Source organism: Aegilops tauschii, chloroplast (assembly GCF_002575655.3).
Source record: "Aegilops tauschii chloroplast, complete genome".
Classification (NCBI taxonomy): Eukaryota; Viridiplantae; Streptophyta; class Magnoliopsida; order Poales; family Poaceae; genus Aegilops; species Aegilops tauschii.
In genome coordinates this window covers 51,829-67,790 of record NC_022133.1, presented here as the reverse complement: position 1 = coordinate 67,790, position 15,962 = coordinate 51,829, and the positions used below count along the sequence as shown (strand labels likewise).

General features: G+C 35.7%; 19 protein-coding genes and 2 non-coding genes across 21 annotated transcripts. All coding sequences in view use genetic code 11, as the record gives it.

Moving 5' to 3' along the window:
- The first annotated feature begins 226 nt into the window (after positions 1-226).
- clpP (clp protease proteolytic subunit) lies at positions 227-877 on the top strand. Its single transcript has one exon. It carries the CDS (start codon positions 227-229, stop codon positions 875-877), a length of 651 nt encoding a protein of 216 aa, YP_008474323.1.
- A 141-nt stretch (positions 878-1,018) lies between these two features.
- Positions 1,019-1,144, top strand: rps12 (ribosomal protein S12; one part of a trans-spliced gene, as the record gives it). Coding sequence (YP_008474279.1) covers positions 1,019-1,144 — 126 coding nt within the window.
- Positions 1,145-1,826: 682 nt separating this feature from the next.
- rpl20 (ribosomal protein L20) lies at positions 1,827-2,186 on the top strand. Its single transcript has one exon. The coding sequence runs from the start codon at positions 1,827-1,829 to the stop codon at positions 2,184-2,186; it is 360 nt and encodes a 119-aa protein (YP_008474322.1).
- Positions 2,187-2,310: 124 nt separating this feature from the next.
- Positions 2,311-2,823, bottom strand: rps18 (ribosomal protein S18). The gene has a single exon. The coding sequence runs from the start codon at positions 2,821-2,823 to the stop codon at positions 2,311-2,313; it is 513 nt and encodes a 170-aa protein (YP_008474321.1).
- Positions 2,824-3,092: 269 nt separating this feature from the next.
- rpl33 (ribosomal protein L33) lies at positions 3,093-3,293 on the bottom strand. The gene has a single exon. The coding sequence runs from the start codon at positions 3,291-3,293 to the stop codon at positions 3,093-3,095; it is 201 nt and encodes a 66-aa protein (YP_008474320.1).
- A 442-nt stretch (positions 3,294-3,735) lies between these two features.
- Positions 3,736-3,864, bottom strand: psaJ (photosystem I subunit IX). The gene has a single exon. The coding sequence runs from the start codon at positions 3,862-3,864 to the stop codon at positions 3,736-3,738; it is 129 nt and encodes a 42-aa protein (YP_008474319.1).
- Positions 3,865-4,228: 364 nt separating this feature from the next.
- On the top strand, positions 4,229-4,303 carry trnP-UGG. The gene has a single exon. It is a non-coding gene; the product is annotated as a tRNA-Pro (tRNA).
- Positions 4,304-4,442: 139 nt separating this feature from the next.
- Positions 4,443-4,516, top strand: trnW-CCA. Its single transcript has one exon. It is a non-coding gene; the product is annotated as a tRNA-Trp (tRNA).
- A 120-nt stretch (positions 4,517-4,636) lies between these two features.
- Positions 4,637-4,750, bottom strand: petG (cytochrome b6/f complex subunit V). The gene has a single exon. It carries the CDS (start codon positions 4,748-4,750, stop codon positions 4,637-4,639), a length of 114 nt encoding a protein of 37 aa, YP_008474318.1.
- A 179-nt stretch (positions 4,751-4,929) lies between these two features.
- petL (cytochrome b6/f complex subunit VI) lies at positions 4,930-5,025 on the bottom strand. The gene has a single exon. It carries the CDS (start codon positions 5,023-5,025, stop codon positions 4,930-4,932), a length of 96 nt encoding a protein of 31 aa, YP_008474317.1.
- Positions 5,026-6,184: 1,159 nt separating this feature from the next.
- psbE (photosystem II cytochrome b559 alpha subunit) lies at positions 6,185-6,436 on the top strand. Its single transcript has one exon. It carries the CDS (start codon positions 6,185-6,187, stop codon positions 6,434-6,436), a length of 252 nt encoding a protein of 83 aa, YP_008474316.1.
- A 10-nt stretch (positions 6,437-6,446) lies between these two features.
- Positions 6,447-6,566, top strand: psbF (photosystem II cytochrome b559 beta subunit). The gene has a single exon. The coding sequence runs from the start codon at positions 6,447-6,449 to the stop codon at positions 6,564-6,566; it is 120 nt and encodes a 39-aa protein (YP_008474315.1).
- Positions 6,567-6,588: 22 nt separating this feature from the next.
- Positions 6,589-6,705, top strand: psbL (photosystem II protein L). Its single transcript has one exon. It carries the CDS (start codon positions 6,589-6,591, stop codon positions 6,703-6,705), a length of 117 nt encoding a protein of 38 aa, YP_008474314.1.
- A 125-nt stretch (positions 6,706-6,830) lies between these two features.
- Positions 6,831-6,953, top strand: psbJ (photosystem II protein J). The gene has a single exon. The coding sequence runs from the start codon at positions 6,831-6,833 to the stop codon at positions 6,951-6,953; it is 123 nt and encodes a 40-aa protein (YP_008474313.1).
- Positions 6,954-7,769: 816 nt separating this feature from the next.
- petA (cytochrome f) lies at positions 7,770-8,732 on the bottom strand. The gene has a single exon. The coding sequence runs from the start codon at positions 8,730-8,732 to the stop codon at positions 7,770-7,772; it is 963 nt and encodes a 320-aa protein (YP_008474312.1).
- A 231-nt stretch (positions 8,733-8,963) lies between these two features.
- cemA (chloroplast envelope membrane protein) lies at positions 8,964-9,656 on the bottom strand. Its single transcript has one exon. The coding sequence runs from the start codon at positions 9,654-9,656 to the stop codon at positions 8,964-8,966; it is 693 nt and encodes a 230-aa protein (YP_008474311.1).
- A 474-nt stretch (positions 9,657-10,130) lies between these two features.
- ycf4 (photosystem I assembly protein ycf4) lies at positions 10,131-10,688 on the bottom strand. Its single transcript has one exon. It carries the CDS (start codon positions 10,686-10,688, stop codon positions 10,131-10,133), a length of 558 nt encoding a protein of 185 aa, YP_008474310.1.
- A 331-nt stretch (positions 10,689-11,019) lies between these two features.
- On the bottom strand, positions 11,020-11,130 carry psaI (photosystem I subunit VIII). The gene has a single exon. The coding sequence runs from the start codon at positions 11,128-11,130 to the stop codon at positions 11,020-11,022; it is 111 nt and encodes a 36-aa protein (YP_008474309.1).
- A 624-nt stretch (positions 11,131-11,754) lies between these two features.
- On the bottom strand, positions 11,755-13,185 carry rbcL (ribulose 1,5-bisphosphate carboxylase/oxygenase large subunit). Its single transcript has one exon. It carries the CDS (start codon positions 13,183-13,185, stop codon positions 11,755-11,757), a length of 1,431 nt encoding a protein of 476 aa, YP_008474308.1.
- A 788-nt stretch (positions 13,186-13,973) lies between these two features.
- On the top strand, positions 13,974-15,473 carry atpB (ATP synthase CF1 beta subunit). Its single transcript has one exon. It carries the CDS (start codon positions 13,974-13,976, stop codon positions 15,471-15,473), a length of 1,500 nt encoding a protein of 499 aa, YP_008474307.1.
- atpE (ATP synthase CF1 epsilon subunit) lies at positions 15,470-15,883 on the top strand. The gene has a single exon. The coding sequence runs from the start codon at positions 15,470-15,472 to the stop codon at positions 15,881-15,883; it is 414 nt and encodes a 137-aa protein (YP_008474306.1).
- The last annotated feature ends 79 nt before the right edge of the window (positions 15,884-15,962 follow it).

Genomic DNA, 15,962 nt, shown 5'->3' with positions numbered 1-15,962 from the left:
TTTGTTTAGCATTCGAATCACCCATTCCTTTTTCTTTATTCAATCTGTCTTACATTCCTTATATGTATAACCTTTCAATCTACGTATTAATAGAATCTATAGTATTCATATAGAATAAGAATAAAAATTAAGACAATAAACTGCGGATTCTTTCTTTCTGTTCCATTCTTACGTTTCCATATTAAAGTGTGGTTTTCTTACTTAAATTTAATAATATTAATCTAATATGCCCATTGGTGTTCCAAAAGTACCTTACCGGATTCCTGGAGATGAAGAAGCGACTTGGGTTGACTTATACAATGTTATGTATCGAGAAAGGACACTTTTTTTAGGTCAAGAGATTCGTTGCGAGATCACGAATCATATTACAGGTCTCATGGTATATCTGAGTATAGAAGATGGAATTAGTGATATTTTTTTGTTTATAAACTCCCCAGGCGGGTGGCTAATCTCAGGAATGGCTATTTTTGATACGATGCAAACGGTGACACCAGATATATATACAATATGCCTCGGAATAGCCGCCTCCATGGCGTCCTTCATTCTGCTTGGAGGAGAACCCACCAAGCGTATAGCATTCCCTCACGCGAGGATTATGCTTCACCAACCTGCTAGTGCTTATTATCGGGCAAGGACACCAGAATTTTTACTAGAAGTAGAAGAGTTACACAAAGTTCGCGAAATGATCACAAGGGTTTATGCAGTAAGAACAGGCAAGCCTTTTTGGGTTGTATCCGAAGACATGGAAAGGGATGTTTTTATGTCAGCAGACGAAGCCAAAGCTTATGGACTTGTCGATATTGTAGGGGATGAAATGATTGACAAGCACTGCGATACTGATCCAGTGTGGTTTCCAGAAATGTTTAAGGATTGGTAGTGTCCGGATTTCTTGTAAAGTTATTTCACAGCTAAATTCGTGTTTTCCTCGATTTAATAGAAAATAGAAAGACTTCATGATGAGCAATCATCAGGTTAAGATGGATCTAAACCAATCCATTTTTTTCTATATACATACAACATGCCGACGGTTAAACAACTTATTAGAAACGCAAGACAGCCAATACGAAATGCTCGAAAAACGGCCGCGCTTAAAGGATGCCCTCAGCGTCGAGGAACATGTGCTAGGGTGTATGTGCGACTCGTTCAGATCATGACTTCAAACAAATATAAAAAAAATTGAAGTATCCATGATTAGTACCAATGAATAGGATATAGCTTCTCTATCCTAGATTTCTATGGTATATGGAATTTATGGTTTCCTTTGGTGCAAATCCAATTATCTAAATTGGAAATAAGAAGCAATTCTCCCATTGGTAGCAAATGGTTATCCATTAAGCGGAGGAAATAGTAATAAAAAGAAAAAGGCTTATGCTCCTTTATCTTAAAAGAACGGACTAACAGGGTCAGCTACTTAGCCAACTTTCATAATTAAATACCGTCACTGTATGGATAACTCTTATTGTGAAAAGAGCTATTTACTCTATAATGGATAGGTAGAGCCAAAGAATGTGGACTATACAAGTTCGCAATACCTTTTGATGAAAGAAAGGGCTCCGGTGTATAGAGAGGGCCTCACCGTTTAAAAGGGAACCATAGAAACGATGGAACCCACTATTTTTTTTAGTATTATTAGAATGAATTTGTTATTTCGTATAGAAATAACTGAACGGAGTGGAATAAAAAATCGTGGTTGGGAAGGTTACTATAGCAAAAGCCATTGGAATTAATATTTTATATATCGGAATAATTAGTTTTGTTATTAATGAGAAAAAGGGTGGCTAAAAGAAGAGAAATCATTAGTTATTCATTAAGGTTAATTTGATTCAATGACCAGAGTTCCGCGAGGATATATAGCCCGGAGACGACGAACAAAAATGCGTTCATTTGCCTCAAACTTTAGAGGGGCTCATTTAAGACTTAATCGAATGATTACCCAACAGGTAAAAAGAGCTTTTGTTTCCTCTCATCGAGATAGAGGTAGGCAAAAGAGGGATTTTCGTCGTTTGTGGATCACTCGGATAAACGCAGCAACGCGGGTATATAAAGTATTCGATAGTTATAGTAAATTAATACACAACCTGTACAAGAAGAAATTGATTCTTAATCGTAAAATGCTTGCACAAGTAGCTGTATCAAATCCAAATAATCTTTACACGATTTCCAATAAAATAAAGATCATCAATTAAAGGTATAAATAAAGTAATATACTGGAATAATAAAAAAATTAAGATTAAGTGGTAGGAATCAACGAGCTGGATTACTTTCTTTATAATATATATAGGTCTGGCCCTTTCGAATTCGAATAAAACATCAACAATCGGAACTTAAGTTCCGGTTGTTGTTTCTTAAATTTTGGTTGTTGTTTCTTAAGTTTCGATTGGAATTGTACTTTTGCGTTAATTGAGGAATATGTCTATTTTTTCTGGGTCTAGAACCTGTAATTATTGAAATTGACTGGGCTTGAAATTGCTTTTCGTTCTCATAGTTACGAAACGGTAAGAAAGATAAAATACGAGCCTGTTTTATAGCAAGAGTAATTAATCGTTGTTGTTTCAAGGTTAATCTATTTATTCGTCTCGATAATATTTTTCCTTGTTCACTAATAAATCTATTAATTAAACTCATGTTTCTATAATCAATTCGATCTCCCGGGCCAATCCGGGGACGCCTACGAAAAGGTTGTTTAGATTTACGAAAAGGTTGCTTGAATTTACGAAAAGTTTGCTTGGATTTACGAAAGGGTTGCTTGGATTTATTAAAAGTTTGCTTGGATTTACTAAAGGGTTGCTTAGATTTAAGAAAAGGTTGTTTAGATGTATACATGATTTATTCCTTATTTAAAATTTGAAAATTTGAAAATTCACTTCTTTATTTTATTAATTTAGGATCCAGAAGAAGTACTTTTTCTTTGATCCATATCTTATTTGATTCATATTATAGTATATGAATACCCTCTATACATATGAAATAATATCTACCGGAAATCAGATGAGTTGATTTGTATTTTGTATTCTATACTATGTTTTCTTTATATATTAAATATGAAGTTCTTACTCTTTCTGTTGTTTGGAAAGATCGAACACACGATGTTCCTATTTCTTTATTTCGTGATGAGTCGTATGCTTGCGACAATAACGACAAAATTTTTTGAATTCTAATTGTCCGGGTGTATTGTGGCGATTCTTTTGAGTACTATATCTAGAAATCCCCGTCGATTCCTCATTGGCACCTTTTCGAACACAACTGATGCATTCCAAAATAACTCTGATTCTAACATCTTTTCCCTTGGCCATGAACCTCCTTTTCTTTTTGGATTGACTTAACTTAATTCTTCTACTTATTCTTTTATTCTTCTATTTTGAATCCGAAGAAGAAGAATAAAATTCATTAGAATAATTTTTTTTTATTCTTAAATTAAGTAATAAAAAATAGAGAAATAATTAAAGAATACAATCCTTGTCGAATTAGCAAAGATTTTGGTTCGAAATCCTTTCATTTAATTAGCCAGCCCCACCTTTTCTATGCTCTGATTTCTGAGGCCTTATTTAGCTTGGGTACCCCTTTAAATTGAATTTCTATTTTCAAAAATGGGGTTTACAAAATTTTTAATGACTCTGAGGTTCAACCCAATCCATCTTTTCTTTCTTTTTCCTTCCGATACTAAAAAAAGATTGAAAAGGATCAAATTTTGTCATATCACGAAGAAATCTATCCCTCCCATAGCAATAACTAGAATTAAAAAAAAGGGAATGACAAAGCATCTGGGAATAAACGATTAATTTCTATCAATAAACCTGCTAAAGCACCAAACCATAGAGTACTTAGCACGGGTGCTACAGAGAGATATGTTTTTATATCCCGCATTGAAAATCCTCCTTCCTTGTTGGAATACATATATGATCATAAACTCTTGCCCAAGATTGTTATGCTATATATAAAATGAACCATATCGACGAAATTTTCCTATCCCTAAAAAAGAAAAAGATGACCCCTTCTTCCTATATATTAGCAAGGAAAAGTAATCCTTCTTTTATAGGCGAAATTATATTGGATTTTATATGTATATAATTCCTTAATTATATGAGACCAAAAAGAAGAAATGACACGAGGGTTCTATATATAGATAGAGAAAGAAAGAAGAAGAAAATAGAAAGAAGAAGAAAATTATGATGTGGAAAAGAAGACAGGAATTGTGTACAATGGCATTGTACAACAATTTAATTTGGAAAAGGGATGTAGCGCAGCTTGGTAGCGCGTTTGTTTTGGGTACAAAATGTCACAGGTTCAAATCCTGTCATCCCTACCTATTACTTCTTTCTTCTTTATAGGCAGTAGCGACGAGATCAATTAAAGTAAAGTGGGTATAACTTGAATTTGTGGAGACTATACGTACGTGAGATACATTAGGAATAGAAAAAGATTTTCTTTTTGAATGAATGAAAGCGCTCTTAGTTCAGTTCGGTAGAACGCGGGTCTCCAAAACCCGATGTCGTAGGTTCAAATCCTACAGAGCGTGATTCCATCTATTTTATGTCGAAGCAGAGTAAAATAACTTAACAAAATTGAATTGTAACTCCAATTTCAATTTGACCTCCTCTCTGGTCTGGAGGAGGTCAATCAAAAAAAAATGACTCAATCAAAGATCCAACTGATCCCCACGCCTGTATTGCAAATACGCAGTCACGAATAATCCCGCTAAAGTAATAGGAATTAGGCCTAAGACGATTCCAAATAGAAAAACTTCAATCATTTCGATTTGTTCGAGGGGATAAAAAAAGAGGTACGATCTATCCCTAAATAGTACTCTAAATTATCCACGAATCTCAATGACCAAGAAAAGAATTCCTAATTAGTCTGGAAAAGAGTCGTAGAATGCCAGGAATCCCAAAGAAAGATTTTTCTTTTCTGAATTATAATTATTCAGTCAATTCAAATAAGGCGTATCTTGTTCAAGCCAATAAATAGAGCTGGGGTTATAGTTAAAGCAGCCAGTAGAAAACCAAAATAACTAGTTAAAGTAAGCATGAAAGAGTTAAATTCCATTTATTTTTTTTTACTACACTACATATGTTGGTAAAGCATTTACCTAAGTTATGGAAAATTCAGAATTCATCAGTTATTTTAGATAATACTAAAAAACAAGGTAGAGTAAGATACAGAAGTGTAAAAGAAAGTGGATTCATCAGATGATACATGAGTCCCTAATTCCGAATCAAGAGATTTGTTGTGGAATTTGTCAATTGAGTAAAGTAATAATATTAAGAACTAGATCATCTAACCCCATTGAATTTCATTTTTTCATTCAATTTTCAGGGAAATTTTTGAATAAGAGATAAATAAACAATTGAATTGAAAAAAAAAAACTTCTTTCTATTTTGGATAATTTCTTTTTCAATAGGACCCTCGTTTTGGAGTGAACGATCGAATATTCCCCTATTCCTTCTTATTTTAACTGATTGTATTCCATATGGAATAAGAGGAGAACAAAAGCATTCCACGACCTGCCAAGGGGCTGTTAAAAAAAAAAGAAAGCTCTTCCTTGAATTTACTTTATTTTTATTCCTTTTTCGAACTCCAACCAAAGTAGATTCGAAGACGAGTCACTTCAATTATCCTTTTAAGTTCTATTCTATCTTCTGTCTTTCCCTATTTCATCTCGTAAAGTTCCGCGCTCGCAGTTTGGTCAAGAAAGTTAGACCTAATCCAACAAACAATACAAGGATGAATTACGAATTATGAAAGGATAGATTTCACATATACTTGTCCTTGTATTGTGTCAGTATGAGAATATCCTTCCTAAATTATTTATCCAAACCTATTGATCATTAACTTAGATTTTCCCAAGATTTTGGCTGCTATTCCGAATTACTCTATATATTCCGAAGCCAATGAAAAGTAAGTAGAACCTACAAAAATGGGGTTTTCTATTGATGCCTTGAATAACATATAGCTTACCTATAGACAAAAAAATAAAAAGTAATTATGTTTCGGAACCAGGCAAAACCAGATTGCTGTGCCATAGGAAGGATAGCTATACTAATTCGGTATACTCAAAATACACCTTTGGTACAAAATTGACAATCTCACAAGGATGAAATATCAGTAATTTTCTATTTACTGGTCGATCCCATCTTTTACGGAATCAATTCCTTTTTTGAATGTACAAAAATTTTGGGAGTTCAGCATGTCTGGAAGCACGGGAGAACGTTCTTTTGCTGATATTATTACCAGTATTCGATACTGGGTTATTCATAGCATTACTATACCTTCCCTATTCATTGCGGGTTGGTTATTTGTCAGTACGGGTTTAGCTTATGACGTGTTTGGAAGTCCTAGGCCAAACGAGTATTTCACGGAAAGCCGACAAGGAATTCCGTTAATAACCGACCGTTTTGATTCTTTAGAACAACTCGATGAATTTAGTAGATCCTTTTAGGAGGCCCTCAATGACCATAGATCGAACCTATCCTATTTTTACAGTGCGATGGCTGGCTATTCACGGACTAGCTGTACCTACTGTTTTTTTCTTGGGATCAATATCAGCAATGCAGTTCATCCAACGATAAAACAAATTCCAACTATAGAACTATGACACAATCAAACCCGAATGAACAAAATGTTGAATTGAATCGTACCAGTCTATACTGGGGTTTATTACTCATTTTTGTACTTGCTGTTTTATTTTCCAATTACTTCTTCAATTGAGAGAAAGAAAGAGACTAATAAGAATTCTCTTATCCCATTTGGAAGGATACCATCCTTATAACTACCCATGACTGTTTTTGTCTCTAGCATGACCAATTGATAAAATGTGGAGGAAAGTAGGGGAAATGGCCGATACTACTGGAAGAATTCCTCTTTGGCTGATAGGTACTGTAGCTGGTATTGCTGTGATTGGTTTAGTAGGTGTTTTCTTTTATGGTTCATATTCTGGATTGGGTTCATCTCTATAGTAATCGGAGGGACCAGATTGTAAACATGAAAAAGTAGGAGCTTAGCGGGTCCTTACCCCCCTTTATCTGATTAGAGCGGAAAGGACCCGCGGAATTTTTACTCTTATAACGCGAATTGAATCTATTCGATTCACTCTTATGAAGCAACAAGAAAAAGAGATCACTCGAGGATCCAATATCTTATTCCACGAAGGAAGTATCCTTAAAATCCTTGATTTAGTTTCGAGTAATAAACTAATAAAACCTTAATCAAAACTATTCAACTAGCCTAAAAATAAAAAAAACCTTCAATGGAAGAGTTTACTTTTTTTTTGCAAAATTTCTGTAAATTTGAAGTTGAACTTAATTAAACAAGCCAAGCAATTTGCTCACAATCACAAGAAATTTTTCCCCCGCCATATTTTCTTCCCCTCTGTTTGTCCACTACCTCGGCTAAACCTAAGCAAAAGAAAAAGAGGTCCAAGAGACAGACCCGAATAAAGAAGAAATAGTAATCTTTGACGAATTAGGAAGAAAAAGGATTCTTATTTTGATACAAGAAGAATCGGCACAAGAAAAAGCCTTTTTCTTGTGCCGAATAGACGATTAAGAAGACCTGCAATCCCTCCGAAAAGGAAGAAATTTTAATTTTATTGTTCTCGCCTTTGCCTTGGATTCTCTTCTTTTGCATGGGATATAAATAAGGAATTCCAGACATCTCATAAACAAAAAGCAGTCTAAACAAAAAAAGGATTTCCAAAATAGATCATAGATAATTCTAGCAATTGCCAATAAATCGAGGCTTTTTACCAACTTGATGGTAAGAAATCCCGGGACCTAGAAATTCATTTCGTACAATTGAACCTTTTCAAACTGTTTCTTTTTGAGAACCAAAAAAACTTGTGCCAAAATAACGGATGCGAAGAAGAACAAAAGGCCTTGGACACGTAATGGATCCTGAAGCACGATTTCTGCGTCCCCCTGACCAAAACCTCCCACATTAGGATTGCTTGTTAATGGTTGATCAAGCTTGATGGATTCCCCCTCTGAAACAAGAAGTTCTGGTCCGGGAGGTATAATATCAATCACTTGGCGTCCATCTGATGCATCAACTATGGATATTTCATACCCCCCCTTTTCTTTACGTAGTATTTTTCTTACTATACCTGTTGACGTAGCATTATAGACTGTATTGTTACTCTTGCTACCATCAGGATAGATCTGTCCTCTTCCTCGGTTTCCCCCTACATATATGGGATATTTTAAGAAATGAGCATCTTTCTTCGTAGCAGGATCAGGGGAAAGAATGGGAAAGACAATTTCACTATATTTCTTACCGGGAACAGGGCCTATCACAAGAATGTTTTTTTTATCGGGACGATAACTCTGAAAAGCAAGATTTCCTATCTTTTCTTTTAACTCAGGGGAAATACGATCGGGCGGCGCTAATTCGAATCCCTCGGGCAAAATAAGAACAGCACCTACATTCAACCCTCCCTTTTTTCCATTAGCAAGAACTTGTTTCAATTGCATATCATAAGGAATTCGAAGAACTGCTTCAAATACAGTATCGGGAAGCACAGCTTGGGGAACTTCAATATCGACGGGCTTGCTAGCTAAATGGCAATTGGCACATACAATTCGTCCAGTTGCTTCTCGTGGGTTTTCATAACCCTGCTGCGCAAAAATGGGATATGCATTTGAAATAGATGTCCGAGTTATTACGTATATCATGATCGCTACAGAAATCGATCGAGTTATCTGTTCCTTTACCCAAGAAAAAGTATTTCTATTTTCCATGTCCAATCGCAGATCCCAGAATTTCTACAATAAATTAGATAGGTAGCTAAACTAATCTAGTTCCCTATACACGAATCTGTTGTCATTCTACTGCAACAGTTGTACTGCAATGATGAATACCTTAAAGTAGGTATAAATAGAAAGAATTTTGCTAAAATGGAAAAGGGCTTTCTTTCTAAAAAAAGATGCTTGCTAATTTGATTAATATTAATATCGGGAGATCAAATGAATTTATGCTTCACTAATTGAATGATAAATGACTACAAGCGAAGGAGATAGACGATTTAAACAAAAAAAGACCCAAAATTTCAAACATGTATCTAGAATTACTGGAAAACTACAAACAAAAATAGTGAAAATAAGCTCGTTAGGAGCCCATCCAAAATCGTTGTAGACCCAACGAATTACTAGTTCCCAACCACGGGTGGAGTGAAATCCAACAAAAAAATCAGTAACTAAAAGAATAAAAAAAGCTTTTATTGAGTCATTTAAATTATAGAAGAATTCCTGAACCCAAGAATTCAAAATGACAAGTTCCTCTTTACCCAGAAAAAAAGAACCACTTAGAATAGCCAAACAGATTATATTTGTCGAGAAATGCAAAATGGTATGGAGATGATCCTCATTATTTATTTTGACCCATTGTATTATTTCCTTGTGTATTCCTGTAGGAGGTTTTTGTACATGTGTCTTTAGTTTCCCTTTTATCATCTCGTCCAAGAGAGAAAGTTCTTCTAATTCTATGAATCTTTCTAGAATCCTTTTCTCTTGAATATCAGTTAAGAGAGTTTCGGATTGCCTGGTATTCCACCAATTCTTAATCAAAAGTTCCAGACATTTGTTAAATGAGGAAGAGACCCCCCAAGGCAAAAGTACGATAAATACAAGATATAGTAAAGAAGGCAATGCTTTCTTTTTTTTCATTTTTGATCCGTAAATGGAGTTGTTAATGAATATGCTTCATTCGCTGACTCTATTCCATTCCCTGACTCTATATGATGATATTTCTATTTCATGATATTTCTATTTCTTTGAAGCAAAAACTATATAGGTTTGATACCCTGTATCTATTCTTCTTTTTTGTATATTAGTTAGTAGTGGAATTTCAGTGCATTGGGTTCTTTCTTAGATCTAGATGGAATGAAATAGTGAAATAGAATAAAAAAAAAGCCCTTTCGGATGAAAAAAGAAGAATAGTATGCGATATATCTCACTTGGATAAAAAAAAATTAAAAGCAAATTTCTCTTATCCTCGTTTGTTCCTTCCTTTAGATAAATACTTAAAAATCCCCTTACAATAACAAATCCAATTTAGAAGGGACTTCCTCCCCGTGTTGAGAAAACTTTTCTTCTTCCAATTCTTCTTTTCTTCATTCAACTCAGTTCAAAAAAGATACCTCAAAATACTTCAATTGGTACGCGCAAGAAATAGGCCAATTCGGCAGCTTTTTGTTCAATTTCTCGTGGAGTAAAAAATTGATCATCAGTACGAGTCAAGGGAATGATCCCCTGGCCCCGGATTTCCATATAAAGAATACGACGAGGATAAAGACCCTCTTTAACCTGAATTCTAATTGATTGGATATCCCGCATAAGGAATCGAAGGAAGACGCGACGTTTTATTCCAGGGAATCCCCAACGAAAAATGCACACTATTCCCTCTTTTCTATCGAATCGGTCATAACCACTACCTACATTCCACAAAATAGTACACCACAAGTAGGAGCTAATGAATAGGCCTGCGATTCCGTAGAAAGACATCACGACCCCCTGCGGAAAAAAAAGAATTTCTTGAGATGGAAGTATAGATATAATATTCTTACCAAGATAACTGGAAATCCCAACCGATAAGAATCCTAGTGAACCTAGAAAAAGAATACAGGCCCAGAAAAAATTACCCCTTTTTCGAGAACCTTTTAGAAGTTCTACCCATATGTGTTCTGATCGCCAATTCATATTAGATATACTAAATCCAGCAGCGGTCGATTGAAATTGAGAGAATAAGCTAAATAATTTTGACTTTACTTTTTTTGATTCTGAAATCGCCTTCAGCAACTAGTACTCCTGTGAAATAATAGGTTAGATACATTGACTTTCTATTCAAAAAATATTCGTTGATTCAATTAAAATAAATAAAATAAAACTCGCTATACCTGGCTCTGCATATTCATGCATTTATGCTCGTAGCCTATATCCGCATCCATAACCGTTTTTCATTTGTGTGTAGAAAGTGTGTGTAGAAAAAGCCACATACCCTACCATATTATATTACTTACACTAAAAAATACTAGACAATCTTATTTTTTTGCACATAAAGAAATAAAGAAGTCATTGCAATTGCCGGAAATACTAAGCCTACTAAAGGCACGAAAATAGAAGGTAAGTTTAAATCCGTCATGGAATAGGTGTCTCAATTCAAATTTACTATTTCTATCTAGTCGAAAAATATCTTAAGATTCTTATGATATAATTAAGTATATCTATTATAAGGAATATTGACTATTGTATTGTATTTTTTATTTTTAGTTTGAAAAATATTCTGTAAAAAAAATGAAAGGATAATAAGAAAATTCCAAAAAAGGAGAACTAATTAAAAAGATTTTATTTTGATTTTCCCATCCTCATGGCCTTTCTATCTTTCTAATCTAATTTGAAATTGGATTCAAAAGAAAGCGGTTAGAATTTACTTCCTGCATACATACTTCTCTAGAAGCGCATACAATTGATAATACTATATTTTATTATTTTATTATTTTATTTGTATTTCTTTATTGTATTATACCTTAATATATATATTCTAGATATATAGAATAGACGAATCTCGATTTGTCAAGTCTCATGATCATATCATGATCTATTTTTATTCGGCTCAATCTTTTTTTTTCTAAAAAAGATTGAGCCGAGTTTAATTGCAATCAATTAGAAGAATAAAGAAGAATTACTGCATTTCATAACTGATTTTTTTCTCTTTTTATTTCGTTTCTTTTTTATTTATACCTTCTTTATCTTTAGTTTTATCTAGTTAATCAATAGTATCTACCGGCTCGAACTCGAATTTGATCGCCTTCCATACTTCACAAGCTGCGGCTAGTTCAGGACTCCATTTGCAAGCTGCTCGGATAATTTCATTACCTTCGCGAGCAAGATCGCGCCCTTCGTTACGAGCTTGTACACAGGCTTCTAAAGCCACTCGATTAGCTGCTGCACCAGGTGCATTTCCCCAAGGATGTCCTAAAGTTCCTCCACCAAATTGTAATACAGAATCGTCCCCAAAGATTTCGGTCAGAGCTGGCATATGCCAAACATGAATACCACCTGAAGCTACCGGTATAACACCTGGCATGGATACCCAGTCCTGAGTGAAAAAGATACCGCGAGCACGATCTTTTTCAATAAAATCATCGCGCAATAAATCAACAAAACCTAAAGTCATTTCGCGTTCCCCTTCTAACTTACCTACTACTGTACCGGAGTGGATATGATCTCCCCCAGACATACGCAATGCTTTAGCTAATACACGGAAATGCATACCATGATTTTTCTGTCTATCAATAACTGCATGCATTGCACGGTGAATGTGAAGAAGTAGGCCATTGTCGCGGCAATAATGAGCCAAAGTAGTATTTGCGGTGAATCCCCCAGTTAAGTAGTCATGCATTACAATAGGAACCCCTAATTCTCTTGCAAATACAGCTCTCTTAATCATTTCTTCACATGTACCCGCAGTCGCATTCAAGTAATGCCCCTTGATTTCACCGGTTTCGGCCTGTGATTTATAAATAGCTTCGGCACAAAAGACAAAACGGTCTCTCCAGCGCATAAATGGTTGTGAGTTTACGTTTTCATCATCTTTGGTAAAATCAAGTCCACCACGTAGACACTCATAACACGCTCTACCATAATTTTTTGCGGATAATCCCAATTTTGGTTTAATAGTACATCCCAATAAAGGACGACCATACTTGTTCAACTTATCTCTTTCAACTTGGATACCATGAGGCGGGCCTTGGAAAGTTTTTGAATAAGTAGGGGGAATTCGTAGATCCTCCAAACGTAGAGCACGTAGGGCTTTGAAACCAAATACGTTACCTACAATGGAAGTAAACATGTTAGTAACGGAACCCTCTTCAAATAGGTCTAATGGATAAGCTACATAACAGATCCATTGGTTGTCTTCCCCAGCAACAGGCTCGATGTGATAGCATCGTCCTTTGTAACGATCAAGACTGGTAAGTCCATCAGTCCAAACAGTTGTCCATGTACCAGTAGAAGATTCGGCAGCTACTGCAGCCCCTGCTTCTTCGGGCGGAACCCCAGGCTGAGGACTTACTCGGAATGCTGCCAAGATATCAGTATCCTTAGTTTCATACTCTGGGGTGTAGTAAGTCAATTTATAATCTTTAACACCAGCTTGAAATCCAACACCTGCTTTAGTTTCTGTTTGTGGTGACATAAGTCCCTCCCTATAACTCTTGAATTAAGAATTCTCACAATAACAGGGTCTACTCGATGTTAATTAGGCGTAAATGAAACTTTAGAAAAAATCTCGTAAAACAAAAAAAAGGATATTCAATTAATATAATATCAACTCATTAAAGAAAATTGAGGGCATGCTTAGGTTAATGAATATGTTTCATTCATATATAATGCGTACACCCTGTGTATGTTCTATCCTATAGGAATTCCACTATAGGAATTCGATAGGAATTGAGTTGTTGTTATGGTAAGTTAACACGGTTCGTTATTAAACCATGGATTTGATTTACCAAATCCATAATTATTGTATACTCTTTGATAGATATAGCGCAACCCAAATTAATTCCTAATCCTTATTTTACAAGTTCTTAATAGTTCTCTTTTCTTATTTTGAATGCAAATACCTAACTAAATACTAATAAAATTCTTTGTTGACAGCAATCTATGCTTCACAGTAGTATATATTTTGTATATCGAAGTCCTAGATAGGAAAGTAGAGTAGGCACAGATCCTCCACAAAAGGCAAAATGTATGTATATGAAAAAAAGATTGATTGAACTTTCCAACGGACTCATTCCATGAGTAAACGATTGAATGGGATTCGCTTGGGCAACGAAATCAAGTCCTGGTCCCCTTTTCTCTCTTATTGAATTAACTAATTCATTTCCTTTTTACTTTTGGATTTTTTTGATTTGATTTGGCATTATTCAACAATAAAAAAAGAAAAATTTCGACAAATTCCTTTTTTTTAATTATGTGATAATTATGAGAACCAATCCTACTACTTCTCCTCCCGGGGTTTCCACAATTGAAGAAAAAAGTACAGGTCGTATCGATCAAATTATTGGACCCGTGCTGGATGTCACTTTTCCCCCAGGCAAGTTACCTTATATTTATAACGCTTTGGTAGTCCAGAGTAGAGACACTGCCGATAAGCAAATTAATGTGACTTGTGAGGTACAACAATTATTAGGAAATAATCGAGTTAGAGCTGTAGCTATGAGTGCTACGGACGGGTTGATGAGAGGAATGGAAGTGATTGACACGGGAGCTCCTCTCAGTGTTCCGGTCGGTGGAGCTACTCTCGGACGAATTTTCAACGTTCTTGGGGAGCCTGTTGACAATTTGGGTCCTGTAGATAGTAGTGCAACGTTCCCTATTCATAGATCTGCGCCTGCCTTTATCGAGTTAGATACGAAATTATCCATCTTTGAAACAGGTATTAAGGTCGTCGATCTTTTAGCTCCTTATCGACGTGGAGGAAAAATAGGACTATTTGGGGGGGGGGCTGGAGTAGGTAAAACAGTACTGATCATGGAATTAATCAATAACATTGCTAAAGCTCATGGGGGCGTATCCGTATTCGGTGGAGTAGGGGAACGGACTCGTGAAGGAAATGATCTTTATATGGAAATGAAGGAATCCGGAGTAATTAATGAAAAAAATATTGAGGAATCAAAGGTAGCTCTAGTCTATGGCCAAATGAATGAACCACCGGGAGCTCGTATGAGAGTTGGTTTAACTGCCCTAACTATGGCGGAATATTTCCGAGATGTTAATAAGCAAGACGTGCTTTTATTTATCGATAATATCTTTCGTTTTGTTCAAGCAGGATCAGAGGTATCCGCTTTATTAGGGAGAATGCCCTCCGCAGTGGGTTATCAACCTACTCTTAGTACAGAAATGGGTTCTTTGCAAGAAAGAATTGCTTCTACTAAAAAGGGATCTATAACTTCGATTCAAGCAGTTTATGTACCTGCAGACGATTTGACCGACCCTGCCCCTGCCACAACATTTGCACATTTGGATGCTACTACCGTACTTTCCAGAGGATTAGCTTCCAAGGGTATTTATCCAGCAGTAGATCCTTTAGATTCAACCTCGACTATGTTACAGCCTCGGATCGTTGGCAACGAACATTATGAAACTGCGCAAAGAGTTAAGGAAACTTTACAACGTTACAAAGAACTTCAGGACATTATCGCAATTCTTGGCTTGGATGAATTATCGGAAGAGGATCGTTTAACTGTAGCAAGAGCAAGAAAAATTGAGCGTTTCTTATCACAACCGTTCTTTGTGGCAGAAGTTTTTACTGGTTCTCCAGGAAAGTATGTTGCTCTTGCGGAAACTATTAGGGGATTTCAACTAATCCTTTCCGGAGAATTAGACGGCCTACCTGAACAGGCTTTTTATTTGGTGGGTAACATCGATGAAGCTAGCACGAAAGCTATAACCTTAGAAGAGGAGAACAAATCGAAGAAATGAAATTAAATCTTTATGTACTGACTCCTAAGCGAATTATTTGGGATTGTGAAGTGAAAGAAATCATTTTATCCACTAATAGTGGCCAAATTGGCGTATTACCAAACCACGCCCCCATTAACACAGCAGTAGATATGGGTCCTTTGAGAATACGCCTCCTCAACGACCAATGGTTAACAGCGGTTCTGTGGAGCGGTTTTGCGAGAATAGTTAATAATGAGATCATCATTTTAGGAAATGATGCGGAACTGGGTAGTGATATTGATCCGGAAGAAGCTCAAAAGGCACTTGAAATAGCCGAAGCTAACTTGAGTAAAGCTGAGGGTACGAAAGATTTGGTTGAAGCGAAGCTCGCTCTCAGACGAGCTAGGATACGAATCGAGGCTGTCAATTGGATTCCCCCATCCAATTGAAGACAATCCAGTGGTTTATAGTTGATACAAAGAAAAAGGGAAGAGGGGTAGAAAAAGTTATTAGATAGTGAAGCGAAGT